Source organism: Neofelis nebulosa, chromosome 7 (assembly GCF_028018385.1).
Source record: "Neofelis nebulosa isolate mNeoNeb1 chromosome 7, mNeoNeb1.pri, whole genome shotgun sequence".
Taxonomy (NCBI): Eukaryota; Metazoa; Chordata; class Mammalia; order Carnivora; family Felidae; genus Neofelis; species Neofelis nebulosa.
In genome coordinates this window covers 5,775,252-5,800,789 of record NC_080788.1, presented here as the reverse complement: position 1 = coordinate 5,800,789, position 25,538 = coordinate 5,775,252, and the positions used below count along the sequence as shown (strand labels likewise).

At 54.9% G+C, this 25,538-nt stretch overlaps 1 protein-coding gene and 1 long non-coding RNA gene across 4 annotated transcripts; both read right to left on the bottom strand.

The window, feature by feature from the left end:
- Positions 1 to 610: 610 nt before the first annotated feature.
- Positions 611 to 1,052, bottom strand: LOC131516002 (uncharacterized). Its single transcript, XR_009263800.1, has 2 exons — positions 688 to 1,052; positions 611 to 643 (listed from the first exon to the last, which is right to left on the bottom strand). It is a non-coding gene; the product is annotated as an uncharacterized LOC131516002 (long non-coding RNA).
- A 4,938-nt stretch (positions 1,053 to 5,990) lies between these two features.
- On the bottom strand, positions 5,991 to 24,920 carry MAN2A2 (mannosidase alpha class 2A member 2). Of its 3 annotated transcripts, XM_058736508.1 has the most exons (25): positions 24,779 to 24,920; positions 24,321 to 24,522; positions 23,324 to 23,473; positions 22,518 to 22,775; positions 22,303 to 22,447; positions 22,015 to 22,186; positions 21,443 to 21,570; positions 21,071 to 21,244; positions 20,480 to 20,666; positions 18,043 to 18,220; positions 17,522 to 17,724; positions 17,131 to 17,313; positions 16,861 to 16,975; positions 16,566 to 16,633; positions 16,251 to 16,416; positions 15,494 to 15,730; positions 15,148 to 15,270; positions 14,714 to 14,828; positions 14,336 to 14,469; positions 14,025 to 14,166; positions 12,330 to 12,463; positions 11,961 to 12,035; positions 9,737 to 9,931; positions 9,460 to 9,570; positions 5,991 to 8,634 (listed from the first exon to the last, which is right to left on the bottom strand). In XM_058736508.1, exons 3-25 carry the CDS (start codon positions 23,453 to 23,455, stop codon positions 8,482 to 8,484), a joined length of 3,528 nt encoding a protein of 1,175 aa, XP_058592491.1. In that variant the 5' UTR covers positions 23,456 to 23,473; positions 24,321 to 24,522; positions 24,779 to 24,920; the 3' UTR covers positions 5,991 to 8,481. The 3 variants fall into 3 exon arrangements, with proteins under 3 accessions (XP_058592491.1, XP_058592493.1, XP_058592492.1); XM_058736510.1 differs by lacking the exon at positions 11,961 to 12,035 and having other exon boundaries at positions 24,779 to 24,918; XM_058736509.1 differs by lacking the exon at positions 24,321 to 24,522 and having other exon boundaries at positions 24,779 to 24,915.
- Positions 24,921 to 25,538: the final 618 nt, after the last annotated feature.

The window sequence follows — 25,538 nt, the reverse complement described above, 5'->3', positions numbered from 1 at the left end:
TGGCCTTTAAAAGGAAAGGAGTGGGGCACCTGGGTGGCTCAGTCGGTTGAGTGTCGGGCTCAGGTCATGATCTCACAGTTCGTGGGTTCGAGCCCCGCATCAGGCTCTGTGCTGACCGCTTGCTCAGAGCCTGGAGCCTGCTTCAGATTCTGTGTCTCCTACTCTCTGTGCCCCTCCCCCATTCACACTTTGTCTGACTCTGTTTCTCGAAAATAAATGTTAAAAAAAAAAAATTATAAAAGGAAAGGAGTTTATTGGGGCGCCTGGTGGTGCAGTCAGTTGAGCTTCCCACTTCTGCTCAGGTCATGATCTGAGGGTTTTTGAGTTCGAGCCCCGAGTTCGACAGCTCAGAGCCTGGAGCCTGACTCGGATTCTGTGTCTCCCTCTCTCTGCCCCTCCCCTACTCGCACTCTGTCTCTCTCAAAAATAAATAAAAAAAAATTTTTAATAAACATTTTTTTAAAAAGTATAAAGGATTCGAGTTTCAGGACCATCCCAAGTAAACAGATCAGCAGAGTTCAATGTAATCCTCTTAAGGCAGACTGGGGTGTGGTATGTTTTGGAGAATTTTGGTTTTAGTTTTTTAATAAATTAGTTTGGGGGGGTAGGATTACAGGATTTTTAAAAATGTTATTCCCTTAAACTTTATATATATATATATATATATATATATATATATATATACACACACACACACCCACACACATACACATATATACACACACATATGTAATAAATCTACAGTTTTTAAGTGACCTAAAATTAAGCCTTCAGGACAATAAAAATCACCCTACTGAATGCAGGGGTAAATTGTCACAAGGTGCTTGCTGTTTTACAAAAACACCTTTTAACTTGTGTTACTTCATCTGTTCTTTATAATAACCACATGAGACAGTGAAGGGTAGGGATACTGTTCTCCTTTCACAGAGACAAAATGCAAGGCTCAGAGAGGTGAGAAGACTTGTTAACGATCAAATAGAGAGACAGTAACAGAAGACCACAATCCCCTCTCTTTTTGCCACACTACTGGGCCTTTAAAAATTTTTTTTTTTTTTATTTTTTTTTCAACGTTTTTTATTTATTTTTGGGACAGAGAGAGACAGAGCATGAACGGGGGAGGGGCAGAGAGAGAGGGAGACACAGAATCGGAAACAGGCTCCAGGCTCCGAGCCATCAGCCCAGAGCCTGACGCGGGGCTCGAACTCACGGACCGCGAGATCGTGACCTGGCTGAAGTCGGACGCTTAACCGACTGCGCCACCCAGGCGCCCCTTAAAATTTTTTTTTTAATTTATTTATTTTTAAGTAATCCCTACACCCAACATGGGGCTGGAACTCACCATGCCAAAATCAAGAGTCTTGCTCTGCTGAGTGAGCCAGCCAGATGCCCCCTACTGGGCCCTCGGCCCGCCCCCCCATCTCTGCCCCTGGCCTTTTTAACCAGACAAAAGTGACCACACTGAGATCAGCTCCAACTACTGGACATGGTAAAGATCAGGTCTGAAGTGGCTAGTGGGGCTGGATGGATGATGAGTCCAAGGCCTCCCTAGATGTTTGATTTGAGCCGATGTAGTAGGTATCTGTTTTTTTAATCTGTTAAATATGTATTTTTAAACAACCAGAAACTTCAAAGTTCGAAGTACAGAATAAGGAACTTTTTCCCCTGAGCCATTTGAGATTACGGGCATACCTTGAAGACATCGTGGGTTCTGTTGCAGACCACGACAATAAAGAGAATATCACAATAAAGCGAGTCAATGTACTTTCTGGTTTCCCAGTGCCTATAAAAGTTAGGTTTACATTATACTGCAGCATATTAAGTGTGCAACAGCATCAGGTCTCTAAGAAAATAGTATATGTACCTTAATTTTAAAATACTTTATTGCCAAAAAAAATGCTAACCATCATCTGAGCCCTCAGTGAGTCATAATCTTTTTGCTGGTGAAGTATCTGTCTTGATGGCTGCTGACCAGGGTGTTGGTTGCTGAAGGTGGGGTGGCTGCGGCAGTTTCTTAAAATAAGACAGTGAAGTTTGCCGCACTGACTGACCCTGCTAATGATTTCTCTGTAGTGGACAATGCTGTGTGATAGCATTTTACCCACAGTAGTACTTTTAAAATGGGAGTCAACCCAGATTTAAGTAATATTGCAAATCCTTTGTTGTCATTTCAACAGTCGTCACGGCATCGCACTAGTAAATTCCATCTCAAGAAACCACTTTCTTTGCTTATCCACAGGAAACAACTCCTCCTCGCCCAGTCACGTTTGATCCTGAGATTGCAGTGACGACTCAGGCCCATCTTCAGGCTCCACTTCTGATCCTGGTTCTTTTGCCGTTGTTTCCACCGCGTCTGCAGTGACTTCCTCCACGGAAGTCTTGACCCTCTCAAAGTCATCCGGGAGTTTGGCATCAGTATTTCCCAATTGGAATCCTGTTAATGTTGATATTTTGGTTTCTTCCCATGAACCTTGCATGTTCTTAATGGCATCTAGAGTGGTGTGAATCTTTTCCAGAAGGATTATTGCCTGTGCTTTTGGTGTCCTAAGAAATCACTGCCAGATTCCTCATTAAGATTTCCTCCTATTTTCTTCTAAGAGTTTTATAGTTTTAGCTGTTACATTTGGGCCTTTGATCCATTTTAGTTTTTGTATATGGTGTAAGATAAGCTTCCAACTTCATTCTTTGGTATGTGGCTATCCAATTTTTCCAACACCATTTGTTGAAAAGACTGTCCTTAGAGTACTTGGAGTATTTTAATTTTTTTTTTTTTCAATGTTTTTTATTTATTTTTGGGACAGAGAGAGACAGAGCATGAACGGGGGAGGGGCAGAGAGAGGGAGACACAGAGTCGGAAACAGGCTCCAGGCTCCGAGCCATCAGCCCAGAGCCTGACGCGGGGCTCGAACTCACGGACCGCGAGATCGTGACCTGGCTGAAGTCGGACGCTTAACCGACTGCGCCACCCAGGCGCCCCAAGTACTTGGAGTATTTTATCTTAAGTATATATCACTCTGTAAACCTTTTTTTTTTTTTTTTTTTTTTTTTTCTTAAAGCAATCTCTGTACCCAGCGCTGGGCTCGAACTCACAACCCCGAGACCCAGAGTCACATGCTCTACCAACTAAGCCAGCCAGGCACCCCTGTAACTTTCTTTTCCTTTAGCAATGCTCATGAGATGTATCATGTTGATGCTCATAAGTGTTTAGCTCACTACTTTGAACTACTTTATAGTATTTCGCCATGTGAATGGACAGTATTTTATTTTTATGCATTCCCCTTTCTGATAGACAATTAAGTTGTTTTCAGCTTTTCACTACACCATGTAATGCTCCAGTGAACATCCTCATCCTCAAAAATTCCTTTGTGCGTGTGAATCTTGAGGTGTGCTTATATTTCTTCCGAACAAGGACCCCTGGAATAACACTTAACATTACTGCTACCTAGAATTCTCATTCTGGTTCTTTTTAAGCTATATTATAATTTATAGCCAGTGCTTATTAGGTATACCCCCCCCCCCCTTGGTTGATGCACCCTGGATTTTTTTCCCAAGTACACCTTTTTTCTTCCACTGAAGTTTTGCACACTGCAAACTCTCAGCCTTTGGATGTTTGAAATGTCATTTCCCCCTCACTCTGAATGACAGTGTAGCTAATACCAAATCCAGAGTTAGTGGTTATGTTCTCTAAGTGTGAATGTACTATTTCCTGGTCTTCAGGTACCCTGTTCACTGTTGCTAACTGTCTGCTGTCATCTGATAAGTCTTTCCTTATGGAGTTTCTTTCCTAAAAATCTGGTTGATTTTTAGGGATTTATTTGCAATATACGTAGGTGAGGATTGTTTTTTTTAATGTACCTTTCTTGGAACTTGGGTGAGTACTTTCACCACAAGGACGCACACCTGTCTGTCTTCGTGTCTGAAGAGTGCCTCCACTTTCCTTTTGAAGGCTTCCTCTTCCCTATTCACTAGTCTCTCCTAAAAGAGCTAAAACATTATGGTAATGCTTCTAAATCTATCTGCCATATTTCTTTTTTTTTAATTTGTTTTTGAGAGAGAGAGAGAATGGGGGAGGCACAGAGAGAGGGAGACAGAGGATCTGAAGCAGGCTCCAGGCTCTGAGCTGACAGCCCAGAGCCTGATGCGGGGCTCAAATTCACGAACCGTGAGATCATGACCTGAGCTGAAGTCAGACGCTTAAGCAACTGAGCCACCCAGGCGCCCCTATCTGCCATCTTTCTTAACCTCTCTTTTAGGTTTTCCTTTTATCTCTGTGGTGTGGTCAAGTAGATTCCTTAGTTCTGTTTTCCAAATCCACAAAAGTCTCCATACCATTTGCACAGAATCCAGTGTTTATCCCATACGTAGACTGTATTTCAATAAAGCATTGTTTGGGGTCGCTTCTATTTTGTCATGTTTTGCTGGCAGCCTCTGCTTTGCTTTCCTCTGCTCTTTGCTCAGCCTGGATCTGGCCTTCCTGGGTCAGTCTTGGTGCCCTGTCTGTGCCAGTGCTGCTGCCCTTTGCTGGGCTTTGTCTCAAGCTGCGAGCTTCCCGTCTGCTCAGGCCGGTAGCTGTTCTCTCCATTCTTGGTCAAAGGAGAGTTCCTCTTGTTTTACTCTATGCTTTGGCATTGTAAATATCTCACTTGCCATTCGTAGGCATTAGGAGTTGAGGAGGCAGATGTAGGTCACTCACTCCTCTGGTTTGAGTGCAAGTCCCCAGGCAGGCTGACAGGGAGACCCATCTTTCCTCCTCCACTGAGAGAGCTTCTCAAGGCTTCCATACTCGGTGCTGTGTTTTCAATCTTCAACTCTGTCACATTCCAAACGCTGGGAAGCCTTCATCTCCAACCCCTAGGGTTTCCTGTGCCCAGAGTGGACTTTCAGATCACGTTTACTCTCGGTTAGGAAGGTGCAAGGTCAGGCCCCATAATGGACAGAGACTCTTTGCAGAGCCACTTGGGTCGGGTAACTGTTAAGATCTGAATTCTTTCCCGCGGACTTTATGTAAAATTGGTTTGCTCTGAAGGATCTGGTCTCCTCCTCCATTGCCTGTTCTCACCCTTGAGGTATTTGTTATTTGTACGTATTTTTGTCAGTGAAAAACAAACATGTTTTTCAGGGTGCTCCATTTTGGATGGTAAGCTTCAGTCCTGCTACCCAGACTGGGAATTCCCCCCTCTGTGAGCACATGAGTGCAGTTAGCTGACCTCGGTGACCGTGGGGTAGGCAGGTGGGGTCGGAGGTTAGAGAGGTCACTCTTTCTACAGGTTTCTCTCTCTGTGCCCACCTCCTAGGCAAGCTGAATCAGAGCACCACCTGCGCCTGCCCCAACCTGCATGGGAGGACTGGGTTCTTAGTTTCAGTCTCCCTTCCATGGTTCCAACTGGCCATACAGTCCTCTCTTCGTGGAAATGGGCTAGAACTTTGTATTTTAAGTTCTAAGTGCATGGAGGGTTCCCGGGAGGAACAGAATGCTATTTCCGGTGGTTGAGTTGCTTCTGTGTCACATCCGGATTCTAACGATGATTACAACCCTCAGAACTGAGGCCTCAGTGCCAGCACGTGGTGGTAAAGGATGGCTGCGTGCCTTAAAATCGCAGGCCCATTTCTAAATTATGTGTGCAAAAGAATCACCTGGAAGCTTGTTAAAAAAGATCCTTTGACTGCCATCCCAGAAATTGGTTCAGTAGATTGTGCCCAGGAATCGGCTTTTTCCTTCTATGTTCTTCGACGTTCTACAGGAACGTTTGTTTCGTGTTCCTGTTACAGATCTGTCTTAGCGAGTCTTAGTCTCTGCTCCACAGGCCCTCAGTCCTACGTCCAGGCTGAAGGAGCAGCCCTAGTGAGGACAGGCCAAAAAGCCGGACTTGAAACAAGTATTTCTGGTGATCCCGGACCACACCTTGAACAACGCTAGGTCGTTTTAAAAGGCCAGTGTGTAGCATTAAACGTTGTTCCTGGCAGATAAATGATTTCATGGTACATCTAAGATATCCAAAGATAAACAGCCTTTATTTTGCTCATTTCCTAGGAGGCACAGTCTCCCTTATCATGTGATTATAAGCCATCTTATACGAGTAATTGACACCTGCTATAATATAACTGTTTAGCATCCTTTACTAGTAAGATCATAGCTCCTATTTATTGAGCTCCTCTATGCATCAGACACTCTGCTGAGCACCTCACATCAATAATCTTATTTCTTCCACAGTGATACAGAAAGGATTCTGTGTGCCCTGGCCTGAAGCTGCCAACAGCCCTGGATGATCTGGAAGGACTCTTGATATTCAGGTAGGGGCCCAGCAGGCCCAGGGGACCTTCTCTGAGGACCCCAAAGCAAGCTTTCACCCAAAATGATTAAATCACCGGTTTTTGAGGTGTTGCAAACATCTTCTCCCAGGTTGTCATTTGTATTTTAACCTTGATGTTTTCCACCATACGTAAAACTTTCAATATTTTTTGGTAATAAAATCTGTTTAATCTTTTCCTTATTACATCTTTCAGGTTTTGTGTTATGTTTAGAACAGCTCTCCACACCAGAGGTATAATAATACCCTGTATTTTCTTCAGTAATTTTGTAGTTTAGTTTTTTTGTTCCTTTCTCTGGGACTAATTTTTGTGGAAACTGTGAGCTACAGATCTCTTACTTTGATAGCCAGTGACTTAAAGTACTATTTAAAGCAATCCATCTTTTTCCCACTTCAAATAATCCTTTTATCCCACTAAATTCCCTTCTACCTGGGTCTGCTTCTGGACTCTGACTTTCGTTCCATCAGTCTGTCTTTCCGATGCCACACCAGGTCACACGGACCATGTGTGGTTGCCTGAGAGTCCCTGGGGCAATGCCACGGGACATGTGCCCTTTCCTCCCCTCGGCGCCCCCCCACCCCCAACTCACCACCATTCAGAATTTGTTAGTACTCTCATGTATTTACTCTTCCAAATGAACTTTAGAACTCATCAAAATTCCAAAAGTATTCAATCACACTGGAACACACTGAATTTATGGGCTGATTTGGAGAGAACCGAAATCCTTACAGGAGCATGATGTCTATCATTTATGTCCACTTACAGAATGGTCTTAGGTCTCCAGCTGATTCTCGTAGATTTTATAGGTTGCCATTCTGTTGTCTCCAAATAATGACAGTAGTAACTTCCTCTCCTTCACCTGCTCTACTGTGGGGATTGTGGGGATTATGGTGCCAGGACCCTGCTAAATAATAGTATGTCCTTGGCTAATTTCTTTTATAGGAATGCCTGTGGTGTCTGACTCTTTCGAATGTCATTAACTGCTGGTTTCTGATAGAGATTTTTAATCTAGATTAGGAGTTTCTTTGTAGTCTTAACTTACTAAGATTTTTAACAAGGGATAGATTTTAAACTTTACCAAATATTGCTTCGGCAGCTATAGAGACCGTCAAAACCTTTGCTCTATTAATCGAAGCGGAATGAAGGCTGCTGAACAGACATACTGCCTCCTAATTCACTCTACATAACCCTAGTCCCTGTGCCAGGATCCAAATCCCTCTGTAGAAGCATGTACCACAGCTGAAGCTCCATGGCCTGACCGTAGCGACGGAGCAGAAAGCCTTCTCAAATTGCTCACGCTCATGGGGAGGGGAGGTGGATTGGAGGCTTCATTTTCCTTCCAGGGAAAGGAAGTATGCCAGACCAGATGCCCCCAGGGTGGGAAGGAGCTCGAGGACAGTGGTGTACAGAGTACAGGAACAGAAGAGGCGTCAGCGAGGACGGAAGACGCCCCCACGTCCCTGCCACCATCTCATACATCAACACACGGGCCAGGCGCCCGGGGCCACATGGGGGTTTTGGTACCTGAAGTGTGCTATGACCTCTAGCCATGACATGGTCTCTAGGGACGCATGGTCTCTTCCTGCCGCACCACAGCCGCTAGCCGAGGCGTGGAGTCCTCCCAGTGGAGTCATCCCAGAAAGTGGAGATTCCTCTTCCTCCACTCTGCTAACTCTGGGTCCCCACCCCCTCCTCCCAGCCATCACTCAGTTCCCGCTCACATCAGGACATCCAGTCCCTACGTAACCAGAGGACGCCCCCCACCCAGAACCAGCTCCCACCTCCAGTGACCCTGGCGCTGGGCTCCTACCCACTCAGCCTCCCCTATCTTTCCTGACCCTGCTTCTCCTCCATCCCATTTTGGGAGAAAGGTGGGTGCTTGAGCCTGTGCCCAATGGGTGCCGCTCACAACCCAAAGCAGAGGCTGGCACCGCCCACTCTGACCAAGGACCCTCTGGCCAAGATCTCACTAGCATCTGCCCTGTCTACCCGACACCGGGTTTGGGGTTGCCACCGAACACAGAAGCAACGAGAAACAGAAAATGAGGGCAGAGCCCAGTCTGTCACAGTTCTGAGAGGTAGATCGGGACAGGATACCCATCTGGTTTGTCCAACCCGACCTTATGTAACAGGCAGTCTCTGTGGATGAACTTTCTCTTCAGGCCACAGGAAGTGCTAGCCCAAGCGGAGGCGGAAGGTGGCAATCTCCATGGGCTCCAAATAGATGTCAGTGCTGTTGGAGGGGGAGGCCAGAGGGTACAGTAATGTCAAGGAGGTTGGCTGCAGGAAACCCACATCCAGGCCGTGGAAAAGGCTCCCCAGGGCCACCTGTGGAGAGAAAACATGGCACAGGGCTGTGCTGGGTGTTCACACGTTATGTGACACAGCTCTTTTCTCTGTATGACTTGCTGCCTCTTTAAGAACCTCACAGAGGCTCTGGCCCCTCTGGGCAACATGGTGCCCAGCTGTGCACGAGAGCTTGTGTTCGGGCCAGGGGCTCCCTCTGCTCAACCCCAAAGCCCATCCACAGACCTCAGGGTAGGAACCACTGTACTGAGCAGCGAACTCCTTGAAGACAGGGACTGTGTTCGGTCCACTCCGGAATCGCCAGTGCCCAGCATGGGCTGTGGCACGTGGGGGCACCTGTCAGCGCCTGCCTGAACCATGACCAGAGCTTTCAGAGTCGCAGCATGACGGCTTTGTTTTTTTTTTTTTTTTTTTACTTTTTTAACCTTTATTGATTTTTGAGACAGAGAGAGAGAGCATGAATGGGGGAGGTTCAGAGAGAAAGGGAGACACAGAATCCGAAACAGGCTCCAAGCTCTGAGCTGTCAGCAGAGCCTGACGCGGGGCTCGAACTCACGGACCGCGAGATCATGACCTGAGCCGAAGACGGTCGCTCAACCGACTGAGCCACCCAGGCGCCCCTGGATTTTTATATCTGATGTTTTCCACTGCATCTGGCCGTGGCCCCTACTCACGGAGCACATGCCTTGTACCGAATGTGCCCTAGCCAGGCCTCGGTTGCTTTGAAATCACTCATCAACGGCTTCTCCCTTTTCTCTCCGCTGCTCACCTCACCGCAGTCTCCCAAGCCCCATGCCTGCTGTGCCCCGGTGCACCGTGTTCCTGCTTGTACCAGGCCCCTCTCACCTTGCCTTGGCTCGTGGTGCAGTTGAAGCCCAAGTTCTTGGCCTCAAGGCCGCAGTCAAAACCCTTGCGGTGTAAGATGAGTGCGGTTTCTGCCGAGGGCAGGGCATCGTCCTGGGTGACAGACACATAAGGGGTGGTGGGGGGCGGGTGCTGCTCAGCGCTCGTGGGTGCGACAGCACTGCCCTCGAGGCAGCACCGGGACCAGGACCAGGAGGAGTGTGGGTGAGGAAAGGCCAGAATCCGGTGCTGGAGGTACAGAGCGGGGCGGGGTACTCACCTCGGCCTGCAGCGTCCGCAGGTTAAGCAGGTGGAAATCGCAGGGCAGGGAGGAGGCCAGGGGATGAAATGAGCGCAGACCGGGGCCCGGGAGCTGCCTCTTGGCTACAGGCAGGGCAAGCACTGGGGTATTCAGGTACGTGGAGGTCAGGTGGCTGAGGAGGGATGGGTAGCTGGTAGTGTGGCCATCCTGGACCTGCAAGGTCGGCCGACAGGTGGGCGAAGGGGAAGAGAGCTTTCCCCAAAGCGTCTGGAAGGCTCCAGCACCCTCCATGTGTGGTCACTCCCCATCTCCCACAACCTATAAGGGACACGTCTCCTCTACCTTGGGGGTTTCTGCTTTCACACTAATGTGAGCACACGCCCTGTGAGCGCCATCCATCTCCCATCACAGATCCTCAGTGCGGGAGAACGGGTGACAGACAGATGTGTGCCCGTAACGGACGGAGCAAGTACCCTGAGTGATCCTACGGTTCCGGGTCCAGCCCCACACCCATAGCGCCAGCCCCGATCCTCGGGCCCAGTGCTCCCCAAGCTGTTCCGACCGGGGGCGGCCGCTTGGGTGACTGCCCTGTATGCCACACTCACAGGCCTAAGCTGCACTTCCCCCAAGGCGGCCACTTTTCTGTACTCTGGACTTCTGTCCCTAGTGCCACCTTCCTTCCAATCACCCAGAATCTCTCCCCATCTCGGCAGTATCCTCACACCCACCCCCAACCTTTCCCTCCCGCGGCTCAGTTCAAGCCACCAACACTTCCCGCTTGAACAGCCTGCAAAGGATCACCTGCCTCCAGGCTCCCTGGAGATCCGCCCTATTCCTACTGTTAGATGGACAAGCTCAGGGCAGAGTCCGACAGCATCCCTCCGTGCTCAGATCCTGCACTGGCCTCCAACATAAAGTCCAGGCCCCACAGCCAGCCGTTCTGGGCCCACTAGTCTGCCCCAACCGAACCCTGACCCCATGCTAGCCCAGCAACGGCCACTAGAACTTTCTGCAAAGATAGAAATAAGCTATACCTGCACTAATAGAGTAGCTGCTAGCCACTTGTGGCCACTGGGCACTTAAATGTGGCCAGTATGACTGAAGAACTGAACTTATTTAGTTCTTTTAAGTCTATTTATTTTGAGAAGGAGACAGAATGTGAGCGGTGAAGGAGCAGAGAGGTGGGGAGAGAGAATCCCAAGCAGGCTCCATGCTGTCACAGGGGGGCCCAACACAGGGCTCAGACTCAACAATTTTGAGATCATGACCTGAGGGGCGCCTGGGTGGCGCAGTCGGTTAAGCGTCCGACTTCAGCCAGGTCACGATCTCGCGGTCCGTGAGTTCGAGCCCCGCGTCAGGCTCTGGGCTGATGGCTCGGAGCCTGGAGCCTGTTTCGGATTCTGTGTCTCCCTCTCTCTCTGCCCCTCCCCCGTTCATGCTCTGTCTCTCTCTGTCCCAAAAATAAATTAAAAACGTTGAGATCATGACCTGAGCTGAAATCAAGTAGGATCCTTCACCCACTGAGCTACCCAGGTGCCCCTATATTTAATTTTAATTAACTTAAATAACCACATGTGTCTAGAAGCTACCACGCTGGACTAGCAGCTGTGGCCTAGCTGAGTGAACTCACTGCTCTTCCCTGTTTACGTGGTCTCCCTCTGCCTTAGTTTGTGCTTTTAAAAAAAAAATTTCTAAAGGTTTCTTCATTTTTTAAAGACAAACAGAGCATGAGTGGGGGAGGGACAAAGAGAAAGGGAGACACAGAACCGAAGCAGGCTCCGGGCTCCGAGCCGTCAGCACAGAGCCCGACGCGGGGCTCGAACTCACGGACCGTGAGATCGTGACCTGAGCCGAAGTCGGACGCTTAACCGACTGAGCCACCCAGGCGCCCCGGTCCTTGTGTTTACATCAGACCCCATCCATCACAGCTGTGCCTGGTCAACATGTCCCCCAGAAACTGTCCTCGATCCCCTTGGCTCACAACGTCCTCCCACTACTACCAGCCAAGCTACTTCTGCCTACCCCCCACCCCTACTCCCGAGGGAAGTCCTGGAGAGCAGGGTCAGTGTCAGAGTCTGTGTCCCTCTCAGGCCCTAAAGCACAGCGGGTGATCAGTAGTTCCTTGGTGGGTGAGGACTGAGCCACAGACAGGGAGGCTGGGTGGCAGGCTCCATCCTCCGCAGGCTCCGAGTCCAGCTACCGGTGGCTAGTACTAATTCGACCCCCCGTGGCTGGCCCTTACCTCTCGGTTATCGCTCCTGCTGCTGTGAAAGATCAAGCCCCTAAACATGGCTGCCAGTTTGGAGAAAAAGCCAGGCTGGTGGGGGCAAAGAAAGCCATGAGATGAACGGGGCTGGAGCAGAGAGGGTTAGAGAACATGGCGGCGGGGAGGGGGCACAGAGGAAGGCGGGAGATGGCTCGGGGGCATGGGCGACAGGACGCTGTGGGAGAAGGGAGGCGCCAGGCTGCCGGAGATGGAGAAGCAGAGCGTCAGACTGACCCCCCGCACCCCAGGAGAAGCACTACTCTCGCTACCCCTCGCCCGCCTCTAGCTCTGCCGCCCAAGGGACCAGCCTGACCTGGCTCCCCGGGAGGGAGGTCCAGAATTTACCTCACTGCCCAGGGTTCGCCGTTCCAACAGCAGGCGGAAATGGTTGCAGGTTCTTTTGTTGTCCTTGAGCCCTTGGCCCAGACCCCGGTTGTCGTCCTGCATCAGCCGACGGTCCAGGATCACCTCCAGCTGGCCTGGGGAAGTTCACCGTGAGCCCCAAGCAGATACTGGGCTTTGGAAGAATCCCAACCACAGGCCCCGAGGGAAAAGCCCGGGGAGCTACAGCCTCACGCGGAGTCACTCAGGAGAGGAAGAGCGGGGGCCTGGAGCTGGAAGGGGACCGAGCGAAGGGCCGGTATCACAGAAGAGGAAACAAAAGAGGCCGGAGGGAGCAAGCAGGCCCTGGCAGTTGACCGCCCACGCTCCGTGCCTGAGGAGGGGGTACAGACCTGGGAGCTCGGGCGGCGATCGCTAGCTGCACTGGCCACTTGAACAGAGTAAACCAGCGAACACAAAACTGCCATTGCCAGCCAGCAGCGCTTGCTGCAGCGGCCCCGGTCCAGGCAGCTGGGGCAGAGCTTGCTGGGACTAGAACCCGCGCCCTCCCACCCTCCTCCTAGGCTGGGAAAGACTCCAGCTCTGCCGCCTCATCCGTCACGAGGAGAGTGCGGAGAGAACAGGCAGATGGCAAATCAGACAGAAGCTCCAATCAGGTGTCGTTTGTGGTCACCCTGGGGAAAAGGGATGGCGGATGACCGCTTGTGCTTTCTTCGTAAAATAAGCTTGGGGAAGGGCTGGCCGCAAAGCAGACATATGTTGGGGTGAGGATTTTTCCCAGCACCTGTTTTTCTAAGAATCTCTTGAGAGCGTCCACTCAGATGGCCCTAACCATCTCCCCAGCCTGACATTCTGACTTCTGCAGTTCCTACGTATTTGTATGTTGAGCAATCTTTTTTTGGAAAGATATCCGAAAGTCCTAAAACGGACCCGTGCGTATATAACAATAATCTCTCAGCATGCTATTTTCCAGAAAGGCAGAGAGAATCCCGTGGGGTTCAGCTAGCAGTCGACAGCGTAGACAGAACCGTGGCAGAGCCTGACAGCGGGGCGATCAGAGCCACACTCCTGCAGCAGGGGGTCAGGCCTCCACTGCCCCAGCCACCAACCCCCGGGCGAAGCCTCTCGGCTCAGCCCTGCATAAAGGCTCTGTCCCTAACACGAACCATCTGAAGGCCTCAGAGGCCACAAAGAGCAAAGTGTTCATTTTACTCTGAGGACGCAGGAGCCACCTCAGCTGGCCCGGCGTGCCCAGCCCCAGGCCAGCACTCCTCATGCCCTTGTTTGAATTCTTAAAAATGCCATTCTCTCTTTTAAAAACAGCATATGTTTTTCTTCTTTGCTGTTATAACATCATATGCACTTTTTCAACTGTCCCTACTCCCATCCCTGACCAGGAGAGTAACTGTTCAATACCATGATGCTTCTTAAAGGGTTCCAATGGGGCACCCCTCCCCCCCCCCCCCCACGTCACCTCCAAGGCTGCCTCCGCTAGGGGCGAGGGTGACGGCAGTGGCCTGCCCTCCTGCCATGCGCGTGTGTGACTGGCGGGAGTTAACGGCTTGCTGTTAATGGTTCTACAGGCATGGAGGTGATGTGGACTGGGGAGGGGTGGGGACCGCTGAGGGGAGAGGCCGGGGGCACAGATGGGCTTCCACCCCGCCCATCACTCTGTGCACCAGCTCCTGCCCCGCTCACCATCGTGCAGGCTGGAGACACCCAGGGCCTGCGCAGTGTGCAGGGTGAGGCGGTTCTGGGCGTCCTGGATGTAGGCCATGACCGGCATGGGGTAGAAGTTGGCCTGCAGGGGTAGCTTCTTCAGATAGCGCCGGGGCTGCACCTGGGAGGGGAAGGCCAGCAGGTCACGGACATCCGGGCACCATGTGGGACCAAAGGGTCCCCAGTCTGAAGGAGTCCCTGATCACTCTCGTCTCTGATTCCTCCTCCCCCCTCAGGGCAGACCGCTCCCAGTGCCTGCTGCGTGCGCTCTCCGGGGCCCCGAAAATCACCTGAAAGCCATTGAGGTCCGTGAAGAAGGCACCCTGGCTGTCAATGTCTGTGTGGATGCGCAGGGCCAGCTCCTTGTTGACGTAGTCCCGGATGTCCACCAGGGACGACATGTCCAGAGACAGCCCCTCCACCCCTGGGCACAAAGACAAAGGGCGAGCATGGAGAGGCCAGAGAGACTGGGCAGGGAGAGGCTGTGCCCAGACCCCCGGCGACGCCCCGCATTTCTGGAGGACCTTCTCTCTCAGAGAATTACCGTGACCCCATTGCAAACGATACCTCTGTTGGCAACAGACGCATGAGCCGTGAGCAAAAGGAAGAGCAGCGCACACCCCTGCAGCCCCCGCCTCCCCTCGGACCTTCCTGGCGGCAGGGCTCACCTGGCAGGTTATAGAGCCGGACCACCTGGCGAACGTGCTCGTAGTACGCAACCACCTCTGAGAAGAAAGGGCCTTCGGTGACACGCAGCACGGGGGGGTCCCTGGGGACGTAGGGCTGGGGAAAGAGCAGGCGGCAGCTGAAGCCGCAGCACGGAAGGCAAAGCCTGGGGGCACCGGCCCGGCCTCGGCGGAAGTACTTCTGCCGGCAGGCCTCCGCCCGAGACCCCTGGCTGGGCCGGCCCAAGCCCCCGCGGCCGTTCCTCGGCCACCCCGCCTCCCGGAGGCGGCCCCCGCGAGGGCCCTGGCAGCAGGCACCGTCCTGGAGGAAGGCCCGTGCCCCTCCGCCTCACCGCCTCGGGTCACGTGGCTCCTCGTGCCCTCCGCTGGCGGGGCCTCCCGAGGCCTGCGGGGGTTTTGAGGAGTCTTTAGGGTACCTGGGCCTCCCCGTCAGGCAGGAAGAGGTAGGCTCCGCTCTTGTCTTTGGACGTGCGGGTGCCATAGACGAGGAACTCCACGTCCACCCGCCGCTCCTGCTCCTCGTCCACCCTTCGGATGCTCTGCCAAGAAACACAGCCCTGACCCCTGGCCCCACACCAGCATGTCAGGCCTGCCCCCTGGGAGGGCACGGACGAACTTCCCCAAGGAGCCAGCCCAGCTTCCCCGTGCCGTCAGCCCAGAGCCAAGACGGCCCGCTCCGAGGCCCGCCGTCAGTCGGGTGTTGGCTCAGCACCGCCCCACCGCCACGCACACCCTCCTCGGCTCCCCACCCTGGCCCTTTACCTTGAGGAGCCCGGTAAGGCCTGAGAACCAGACCTGCATGTAGCGGTTGCTGAGGGCGAAGTCACCGGTGCCAGAGTCAATGACACGTAGAGGGAAGGCGTCCTGTCTGCTGACGGACAGCTGCCGGCCGTGCAGGTAGATGCGCACAGAGGAGGGCAGGGTGCGGTGCCCGTCCAGGCCCAGCTGCAGCTGCAGCACGCCGAGGCCAAGGGCCGGCAGGCGGATGGGCACAGACACCTGCTGGCACAGGAAGGGTGAGGAAGCGCGGCCCACAGCACGGGCCCCGGTTCTGGATGCAGGCCCGGGATTCTAGTCCTGGGGCTTTCTTACTAACTGATAAAGTCTGAGCAGATCCCTGTACCTGCTGGGGCCTCTGTCCCCTCCTCTGAAGGTGGAAGTGACATTACTTGCTTCGGGTCAGACTTTTAGGAGTCTCAAATGCTATTTGAGAAACTAGGAAATGGCAATCGCACATTAACTCTCCACAAACACTTGATGAACGAAGGAATAGCACGACACCCTGGCCCCCATTCTCACTATTATCATAGTTTATCAAACTTCACCTGCCTTTCGAGGACAGACCCAAATGCAACAGTGCTTGTCCTCTGGGCAACCCCTCTCCCCAAGACGGCTGTCCCCAACCTGGGGCGTAAGCAGGAGGGCGGGAGGCGGGTGTCACAAGGCAGAGGGAGGCCCCGGGGAGAGGCCGAGGATGAGCACGGAGGGCTGGGGCCCACCTCCCGGGCCCCCACCTTACCTGGTAGACATCAGGGACCACGTCAGTGGCAGAGCTCCAGTGTGCGCTGATCTGCACGGCCAGGGGCTGACCCTCCTCAGAAAGGACACGCACCCGGGGCGAGCTGACCAGCAGGGACACCACACTGAACCGCTCCTGTTCCAGCGGGTTGAACAGCACCACGTACCTGCAGGCAGAGGCAGGCTCACCCAGGCAGGCTTTTCCTGGGCAACGGAGGCAGAAACAGAGGCCAAGAGTATCTGGGCAGGTGAGGGGGCGAGACGGTGTCGGGAGCCAGAGTGGCTTCGCCTCTGTGCCTGGCCCGGTCTGGCTCACCTGGGCGAGGAATCCAGTTGGATTACTGTGCGCTCCGGCAGGGCATCGTGATTTAAGCGGGTGTCATCCTGGAGTTAAGGGGGTGGGAAGGGAAGAACCGTCACGGGCCTTGGCCTGGCTCGGAGTCTTGCCTCCTCCCCTACCTGTCCCGGATGTGGACCACCAGCTTCCCTGGGCACAGATCCTTCACCCCAGGGCAGGGAAGGAAAAGAAGAGCGACACCCTCACACCACTGCTCTTGGATGGGACCACAAACGCCCGAGGGCGCTCAGAGCAGATGGAGGAGGGGGCTCACCATTTGGAGGAAGGGAGCCTCAGGGTCAAAGCGGTAAGCCTCCTTGTCCCCCAGCACCAGATAGTGTGCCGCGTTGATGATAACCTGCTTCAGGCTGACGAGGGAGCGCAGGAGCCTGCGGGGGACAGGGGGTGGGAGAGGGACCATGGAGAAGATGGCCACAGACTGTGCACCTCACCGGCAGGCCTGGCCCCTGACCGCCAGCATGGCCTTTCTTTGGGACAGCGGGCAAGGGTGTGGAGCCGACGGGGAGCAGGAGAGGGCCCCCACCTGACGCCATAGTCTGCCACGACCGCCTCCTTCGCAGTGCCGGTGATGGCATCGTGGTGCTGGAAGAGCCCCAGGGTGCGCCGAGCTTCGGTCAGAAGGGCGAAGTTGGAGAGCGGGTACTGGCTAGCCAGTCCAGAGCGGCGCGCGTGAGCTACAGCCAGGCTGTACAGGATCTCCGCGCCCCTGCCCAGAGACAGAGGTCAGCCTCCTGCCCACACAACTCCCAGGCCCGCCCTCGCTCAGCAAGTCCCATTCCCTCCTTTCCACCACATCTCTGCCTGCCTTGGTCTCCAAGCCTTTCTAGGGCCTTCTGAGCCAATCCAGCCCTTCCTTAAATCCCACAGCCGATTCTACTCCTTCCAGCCAGGAAGGCGGAAGGTGGGAGTCTCACCGCAGGTGGGCTTCCAGGACCCGGTCCAAGCTCTTGTAGAAGGGCCGGGAAGTGTAATAGCCTGTCCAGTAATGGTCCTCTCGGTCGGCATAGGAGAAGAAATCCCCGCTCAGCACGGGAAACCCTGGGGGCCGTGCTCCCGGCTCTACCCCTGTCCTCTTGTACAGAGCGTCAAAATAGTCAGAGAGGGTGCCAAACTGGGCCTGTAGGGACCCCAAAAACCCGCTTCCATCAGTTCCGGAGTCTTCTGGGACCTGTCAACCCCCCCTCCCCCGCCACCGTGCTGCAGCCCAGTGCCAGGGGCAAGGATTCTGCTTACGCGCCCCACCTGCGATCACTACATCCCACTCTTTCCCACCGCACGCCGAGCCCAGGGGGCCGGCAAGGAATTCTCACACCAAAGGGAGACCCTGCCCAAGAGTCGGGAACGGGAAGCACGGCGCCTTCGGGAAGGGCCAGGCTGCAGCACCGTGGGCCTCCCCCCTCCCCAGCTCAGCGTCCCCCCTCCCGCTCCCCCACACCTGCACGTGGAGGTCAGGTTTGCTGTTGAGAAAGTCAAAGAGCCGCTGGTAGTTGAAGAACTGGGCGTCCCACTCCTGGGGCTTGTCGTATCGGAAGTCATCCCCCAGCGGCACCAGGAGGACGTTGCTTCGGAACAGGCGGGACTTCTTCCGGTACTGGTCCAGGAGCAGCGCTGCCCTGCAGGCGGAAGGGCGCGGGCCCGACACAGAGGCTCGGCGCAGAGGAAGGGAGCGGGGCGGGCCCGGCTCTTCCTATGCTCGGCTGCAGTTCCCGGACTCCAGGCCGACACCATGCACGACAGCACACCCCTGCCCCGGGGTCCTTCACACACACCACAGACGTGCCGCATTCCCCTGTGCCTCCCTTCAGGCTCTATAGGCCCGGCACCCCCTCCCCCCCCACCCCGCATCACCAGCGGTTCTCCAGCCGCCCTTCTGCCCACGTCCCTCAGGGTGAGGGGCCTGGCGCTGATGCGGGACTCCGGGGTGGGCCGACCGGCAAACAGAAGGCAGGACACACACCTCGGCCAGGCCGGTGTGCCACGTGCGTGTACGGGGGCGTCTCCGGCAGCCCCACGGTCACACCAGTGCCGACCTCGGCCACCACGTGGGTTTCCCACACAAGAGGTTCGGCAAGGGCCTTTCTCCCCATCCCGACCCTTTCCTGTTCTCTTTCCTGAGACTAAGGATGGAACTTTACATTTACATCCGATAAATCCTATCTGGTTGGATTCGACCCACGTCGCACACAACCTACTGAGATCTTTTGGGATCCTGATCCTTTTGGGGGGGGGGGGGAAGTCCTCATTCTGACACCCCAGCTTCACTTTGCCCACAAGTTAGCACAGCTCTGAAGACCTAAAAGCAGAACCATACTATACCAGCTCTACGTGTACTGGCTGAGTGACCCTGGTTAAGCTACTTAACCTTGCTAGGCCTCGGTTTTTTATCAGAATAGCATCGATACCTACCATCATAATGTTGTGAAAGCTAAAATGAACTAAATAAATTACTATTTGCTACATACTTAGAACAGCACCTGGTAGGGGTACCTGAGTGGCTCAGTGGGGTAAGCGTCCAACTTTGGCTCAGGTCATGATCTCACGGTCTGTGAGTTTGAGCCCTAAGTCGGGTTCTGTGCTGACAGCTCAGAGCCTGAAGTCTGTTTTGGATTCTGTGTCTCCCTCTCTCTATGCACCACCCCCACTTGTGCTCTCTCTTGCTCTCAAAAAAAAAAAAAAAAATAAATAAATAAATAAATAAATAAATAAATAAATAAAATTCAGACTAGCGCCTGGTACACAGTAGGAACTATATACACACGTTTATCACTTTCTTTTTCATCGAAGTTACTGGTAAAATCAATAGGAAACCAAAACCTTGTAGCATATCGTTAAAGCTTTTTCTCCATTTAGACCAACCCAGTCGTCGGTGTGTTATAGGTATTGTAGGTCAGCCTGCCACTAAGCTACTTAACTGTGCTGATCCAGCTTGTACTTTCCTACTTTGTTCTCAAGAGAGGACTCCTAGAATACCACTTCCCTCTAATTTATCAGCCTTGTAAGCCTTTCAAAGGAGAAAACGAAGTTACTCTCATGATTTGCTCTCTGCAAAGCTGGGCTGGCATCTGATCACAGCTGCTGCTTTAAGAAAAATCACCCCTTAATAGTCCTGGATTCTTGCTTGGAATCTGCATTTAGATTTCTGGCTTTCAGAAACAAAAGACCACTTTCTTTCCCTTTTGGTCACATGCTTCACCTCGTGGACATCATGGAAATCAGAGTATTGCCTCATGAAAACCAGCTCAACTTGTTATATTCTCAAGGCTAGTGGGTTCCAGCTAACCCACGGTTCAGGTCACTGGTAATCTGTTCTTTCCAGAGTGGGCGGAGGCGGGGGCAGACTTCAGCCACAGGGACATCTTTAGGGGTCCCTAACAACCCCCCAGGGGGACAGGTGTGCTTTCTCTGATGCTGGGGGCTGTTGGGCAGGACTGAACGTGCTTGTGAATGGTCCACAAGCACTGGGGGGTCCTGGCCTGCATCAAGCTAAGGCAAGACGCCTGCAGTAAACAAAGGCATATTAGGCCACATGGTACAAGAAACTACCTTTTTTGAGAATTATTCACTTCTGAGTCGGTCAACCGGCTCTGGCAGTTTGTTAGGACGCTGGGAAACACACTCATTTGGGGAAATAAAACCATTCTGGAAAAGGTGGTTCCTTAGAGCTGCTCCAGCTTTCCAGGGAGGCTCGGTGAAGGAGCCGCCACCTTAGCGGCTGTGGACCTGAACTCACCACCTGAGCCCCACCGCCCCCGCCTGCCATTTTACAGACGAACAACCAGAAGCACCCCCGTGCAGCAGAGCCCACACCAAGGCCAGGTCTCCTGGCTCCCCTGTGGAGTGAAAATGGCCCAGCCTAGGCCGGGAGTAAATACCTCTCAGCCACGTTTGCCTCTGTGATCGCCCGGGGCGGCACCTTCCAGGGGCAGTTTATGCGCCCGCCAGGCAAGCGTTTGAAATCAAACTGGCAGCAGATCTTGGGATCCGGGCCACAGGTATGGGGCACATCGTAGCTGTAGAAGGGCATCATGTGGCAGAAGAGGTCTGTGCTGGAGTCCGAGTCTGTAGAAGACACACCGGGCAGTCGGCCACCAGCAGGCAGCCTCTGGAGCGGGTCACGGAGATGCCAGGAGACTGGGGATCTGCTCCAGCCACGTGCAGCTCTGACAGAAGGTGAGGCCTGGACCAGACTTAAGGCTGCAGAAGACGGGCAGGCCAAGGGGCACAGGGAGGGATCTGGAGCCCACAGTTCCTGGGACAGACCCTCAGTATAGACGGGGGCTCTGTAGAGGCCAGAGGTCAATGTGATCGGTCCCCAGTGTAACCGGAAGGAGGACAGTACTTCTGGCGGTCTGCGTAAGTGCCTGCTGGTCTGCTCTGAAGGACGTGGGTCTTACCCTCATACCCTGCCCTTCCCTTCCGCAGCGAGCACTACTCCTGTGACCCTCCACCCTACCTGGTCTTACCCCAGTTCTGTCTCCACATGAACTCCAGACTGTGGGTGGAAGCAAAGTGCTTCTTGATGGCATAGTGCACTCTCTGAATCAGCATGCTGGTCAGGTTGGCACGGCGCAGCAGGTAAGGAATGGTGGGGCTGTGTCCAAAGGGGTCCACGGCCCAGCCAGAGCGTGGGGTTGCTCCTGAGAGGGCACGGAAGCCAGAGGTCCTGAGGGGTTCAGGTCCTGGGGACCCAGCTCCTTTCCTGCCATCATACTGAGCCCATGCCTGGTGGAATCGGCCTGGAGAGGAACCACCCCCCTGCCAATCCCTGTGCCCAGCCCCTGCTGTTCCCTGGTCCAGCTACAGGGGCAGACTCTCCTTCCTGAGCCCAGACTCACCGAGGTTTTTCTCCAGCCATTGGTGTCCTTCAATGAGCTGGTCAATCAGGGCAAAGTAATGGGAGTTGGCCTCGTCCGGCATCACCCAGCCTCCTGTCACAATCTCCAGCTGCCCGTTTCCCACCAGCCTGGAGTGAAGGACTCACACTCAGCGTGGGGCAGGGATGCTCTGCCCAGTCCCGCCAACCAGAAGATGCGGGGACCTGTGCGCACGGGCCTTACTGAGCCCGCTCACCCACACCCGGGACCAACAGAACAAACAGGCACTCTCCTTTCCCTCCATACAGCCTCCATGCTGTCCCGGCCCTGCCTCTCTCCGGACCAGGCCCCACGCTCCCTCTTGGCTTGTGCATACGACTGCACCTAACTCTGATTTCTCCCGACACCGGTGACCCAGTGGCCATCACACCAGTCCCTGCCTTCTCATTCTCGGCCCCTCCACCATGCCCTTTCCCCTCGGCCCTGCTTCCCCTTGCCTCCCCCTGCCACCCACAGTGTGGCACCCAGCTGCTCTGGCACCCAGTCCAGGGCCCAGAGGCCAGCCTTCCCATGCCTCCCCGGCGGGCACTGGCCTTCGCACGGCTGCTTTCTTTTGCGCGTTGATGTTGTCCCACCACTTGGCAAAGAAGGAGACTTCCGCCCAGAGGAAGCGCCGCCGGGGGTCCTCCTGCAGCTTGGACACCATGCTGTTGAGGATGTGCTGGGTCTGCTCAGTGTAGTACTTGTCAAAGGTCTTGATCCAGCCTGGGGCACCAGCACAGGATACCCTGAGGATGCCAGCATCTTCTGCCCCTCCCTCACCTCTGCCATCACAAAGCTCTCCGCACAGCCCGGCCCCCGGGGCCCTGCTGGGTCCTCACCTGGGTCATTGTGAGAGTGTGGCACCACGAACACCTGCAAGTCTTCGGCGTCCCAGTCGTGGGGGCTGTAGGAGATGTCGAAGCCTTGCTTCCACACGCCGCCATCCACGTTGTCAAACGGCAACTCCTCCGATATAGTCAGCATCTGCCGGGCCAGAGAGCAGCTCAGTGCCCATCCACAGCCACCAGAGGTCCCTGCCGGCTCTGACCCCTACCTGCAGCTCTGGCTTCTGGCCCCGGCCCCCCAGAGCAAACTGGCAGTCTTGGGGGGAGACAGAGAAGAAGCTGGGCCGGGGCTCTGGCGGCACCACCCAGGAGCCGTTGGCCGTGTAGTAGGGCACCATGGCGGGCGGGCCCTCCGCATTGGCCGTCAGCTCCAGCACAGAGTCCTTGATGTGGCTGATGATCTCATGGTTCTCCTCCAACAGCTGTTCCAGCTGCTCAATGCGGTTCTGCAGCACAGAAATTTGGCTCTGCCGAAAGACCAGAAAGCAATCACCCACGGCTCCTTGTGCCACAGGAAGGATCTCTGCGTGGGGCCCACCACCCAGGGCCTGTGGTCCTTCCCTCCCCAACTGAAGGCGGAACCACGAGCCTATGGGGCTGGATGGCTCTGGTCCGGTGAGGAAAGATGTGCAAATCACTACAGAGAACTGCCATCCGCTTGGGTTGGGAGTGCCCCCACTCCCTGGCTCGTGGATGGCAAAGATTTCATCTTGCGTGCCTCTTCTCGACAACCAGTGTGGCCTGTCAGGAGCGCTGTGCTGACAAGGATTGCATCCGGGCTTAGTGGGAACGAATGCTGCAATCCATTAGCAATGTCTGCCAAGAATTCAGGAGGACAAGCCGGCAGTTCATCTTTTCCCTTCCTTCTTTCTTTTTGCCATCACTGTTTTTGATCTCTGGGCTTCTGGAAAATCTGCCTTTTGGGAAGAAACCCTCCTGTCCTGGGCTGACCCGGACTCTCAGCCTGAGCTCAGAGACTGGTACACGAAGAGATTAGCAACCAGGCACGACTCACCCGGGGGAAGTTCCCACCATTCTGGTGACGGGTGGGATCATGCTGCACTCGGTCCAACATGAGGTAGAGCGAGAAGACGGCCACACAGAAGATAGCAGCCCCACACACTGTCACCTGCTTCTTCAGCTTCATACTGGCCTCCACACACACCTGGCAGGAGGAACACCATATGCAGCTCCAGCAGACAAAATCCCTCTGTTGGTCTTTCCACCAAATGCCCCAGTGAGTGCCTGAGTGTTACTCTCAAGGAACACCTACTTGCCTGACTCCAAAGAAAAGCAAGTTTCTAAGCCCCAAATCCCAACACCGGCTGCGGATCCTGACCCAACCGGGATCCTACTCTCTTAGCTGAGACACAGAAAGCACAAGTATGTAAAGCTGGTCCTGCCTGGTCCTGGTGGGAGCTCTGCCCCTAGGGTACAGAGGATGCTGTCTCCCAGGCTAATGCCATAAAAAACACGACCGGATGACAAACTTCCCAGCTCTGCCTCCAGAGTTCACCTCACAACCTCCTGATTCTAACCGGCTTTCTGCATCGCTTGCCTACAAGAAAGATACAGCCAATCAAAGGAGGTGAGTGTCCAGGTTCCTTGGCCACGTGCTTCTAGTTTCCGAGGAAGAAACTGGCATCCAGTTAAAGAAACGGACAGGGAAGCCTTTCTCCCTGCCCTCTTGGATCAGACTGATACTCACCAGAAAGAGGGCCTGGCACAGCACCTCTCTCATTAAGAAAAACATAATGAGCTTAAAAGGCAGCAGCAGTGGCTTGTATTTCTAACATAAAGAGGGCCCTGCATCTTCTCCCGGCCAGTTCGGATTCCTGCAGTGGGTAACTTTCGGCCTTTGCTTATAGAGCACTCGGGGCACCCCCTGGGAAGCCAGCAGTGATTGGTGCCGAATGTCCCCTGGCTATGGGGAGGCTGGGCACAGCTGCCCCGCTGTGGGTCAACTTCGGGAGACCAGTGCCCGCTACCAACGCCCGCGGAAGCCTACTTGCCTGCTGGGTGGAGGGAGGCCGCTAGCTGCTGGGCCGAGCGTGGGCGGAACCGCCGCCCCGGAGACTTGCTCCGGCCCCGGGGCCGAGGAGCTCTGTCGCCTCTGCGCCGTCTGCCCTACTTAGCGCGATCTGATTCCGCACAGGAGCCTCCGGGCAATATTTTTAGCCCTTGGAGGCTGGGTCTAGGCCAGAGTGGGTGGAGCTGCGGGGAGGGAGTTGGGTCACAGGGTGGGTAGGCACCTGCCGCCGGGTCCCGCCGGCCCAGCCCCCTCCCGGCCCTCCCGGCCGAGGCCCTCTCCGACCCTCCCAGCCCCGGGACCGCAACGACAACGGCCGGGTGCGGGACCCCGGGCCGCCTCCGAGCCCAAGCGCCGCTCGCGCTCCTGCCTCCCGCCCCGGCCGCGGCCCGGGGTCAGACGGAAACCCCTCCTCCACCACGGGTCCGCCCGGCGCGTTACCGTCCGCAGCCGGCCTCCGAGCCCCGCCGGCCGAGCTGCGCCCCTCACATCCCCGGGGGCGGCGGCCCGCGCGGAGGCAGCGACGCAGGCGAAGGCGGGCGTCCGCCCAGCCGTCGCCGCCGGCTCCGCGCGCCGTAGCCGCGCTCCCGCGGGGCCGGGGCCGCCCGCGCGCTCTGCTGCGCCCGCCCCGCGCCGGCCCCCCTCGCCTCCCGCAGACTAGCGCGCGGGGCGGGGACAGCTGCGCCGACCCCGCCCCGCCTCCTCCGCGCCGGCCCCGCCCGCCGGCCGGCCCCTCCAGCGCGGTCCCCGCCTCCGGCCCCGGGCGCCGGCAGCGGAGCCTCAGTGCGCAGCCGCAGCCCGGGCCGGGCCTCGACTCGCTGCGACAGCTTCGCGAGGGGCGAGTAACTTCATTTTTCCGGATCTCACTAGCGTAAGCGCATTGCCAAGCAGCAGTAGAAACATTCTTCCTCCATTTCATCCGCCGAGCAGTGAAGCCCGGTCTCCGGACTCGTCTGTTCTGCTCCACGTCCCCTTAATCCGATGCAGTTACGCTTCTCAGGCCAAGGGGTGCTGCCGCCCGTGGGTGCGATCACGATGCCTATGCGTACTTGCCACCCCTTGAGAAAGACATGATTTTCGTGGTGTTTCTCCTTTTACCTGGCATCTGGGTGGTTCATACTTTTGCAGCATCAAAACCCCTACCGCAGTGAATATCTCCATTAATTCCACATTTGCTCTCTTTTTATGTTAACTGTCTTAG

Coding starts and splice junctions, on each gene's coding strand:
- MAN2A2 (XM_058736508.1), bottom strand. CDS start 23,455: ATGAAGCTGAAGAAGCAGGTGACAGTGTGTGGGGCTGCTATCTTCTGT. Junction 21,245..21,442: donor ATGGCTGGAGAAAAACCTCG/GTGAGTCTGGGC, acceptor GTGCCCTCTCAG/GAGCAACCCCACGCTCTGGC. Junction 14,470..14,713: donor CCGGCTCTATAACCTGCCAG/GTGAGCCCTGCC, acceptor CTTTGTGCCCAG/GGGTGGAGGGGCTGTCTCTG.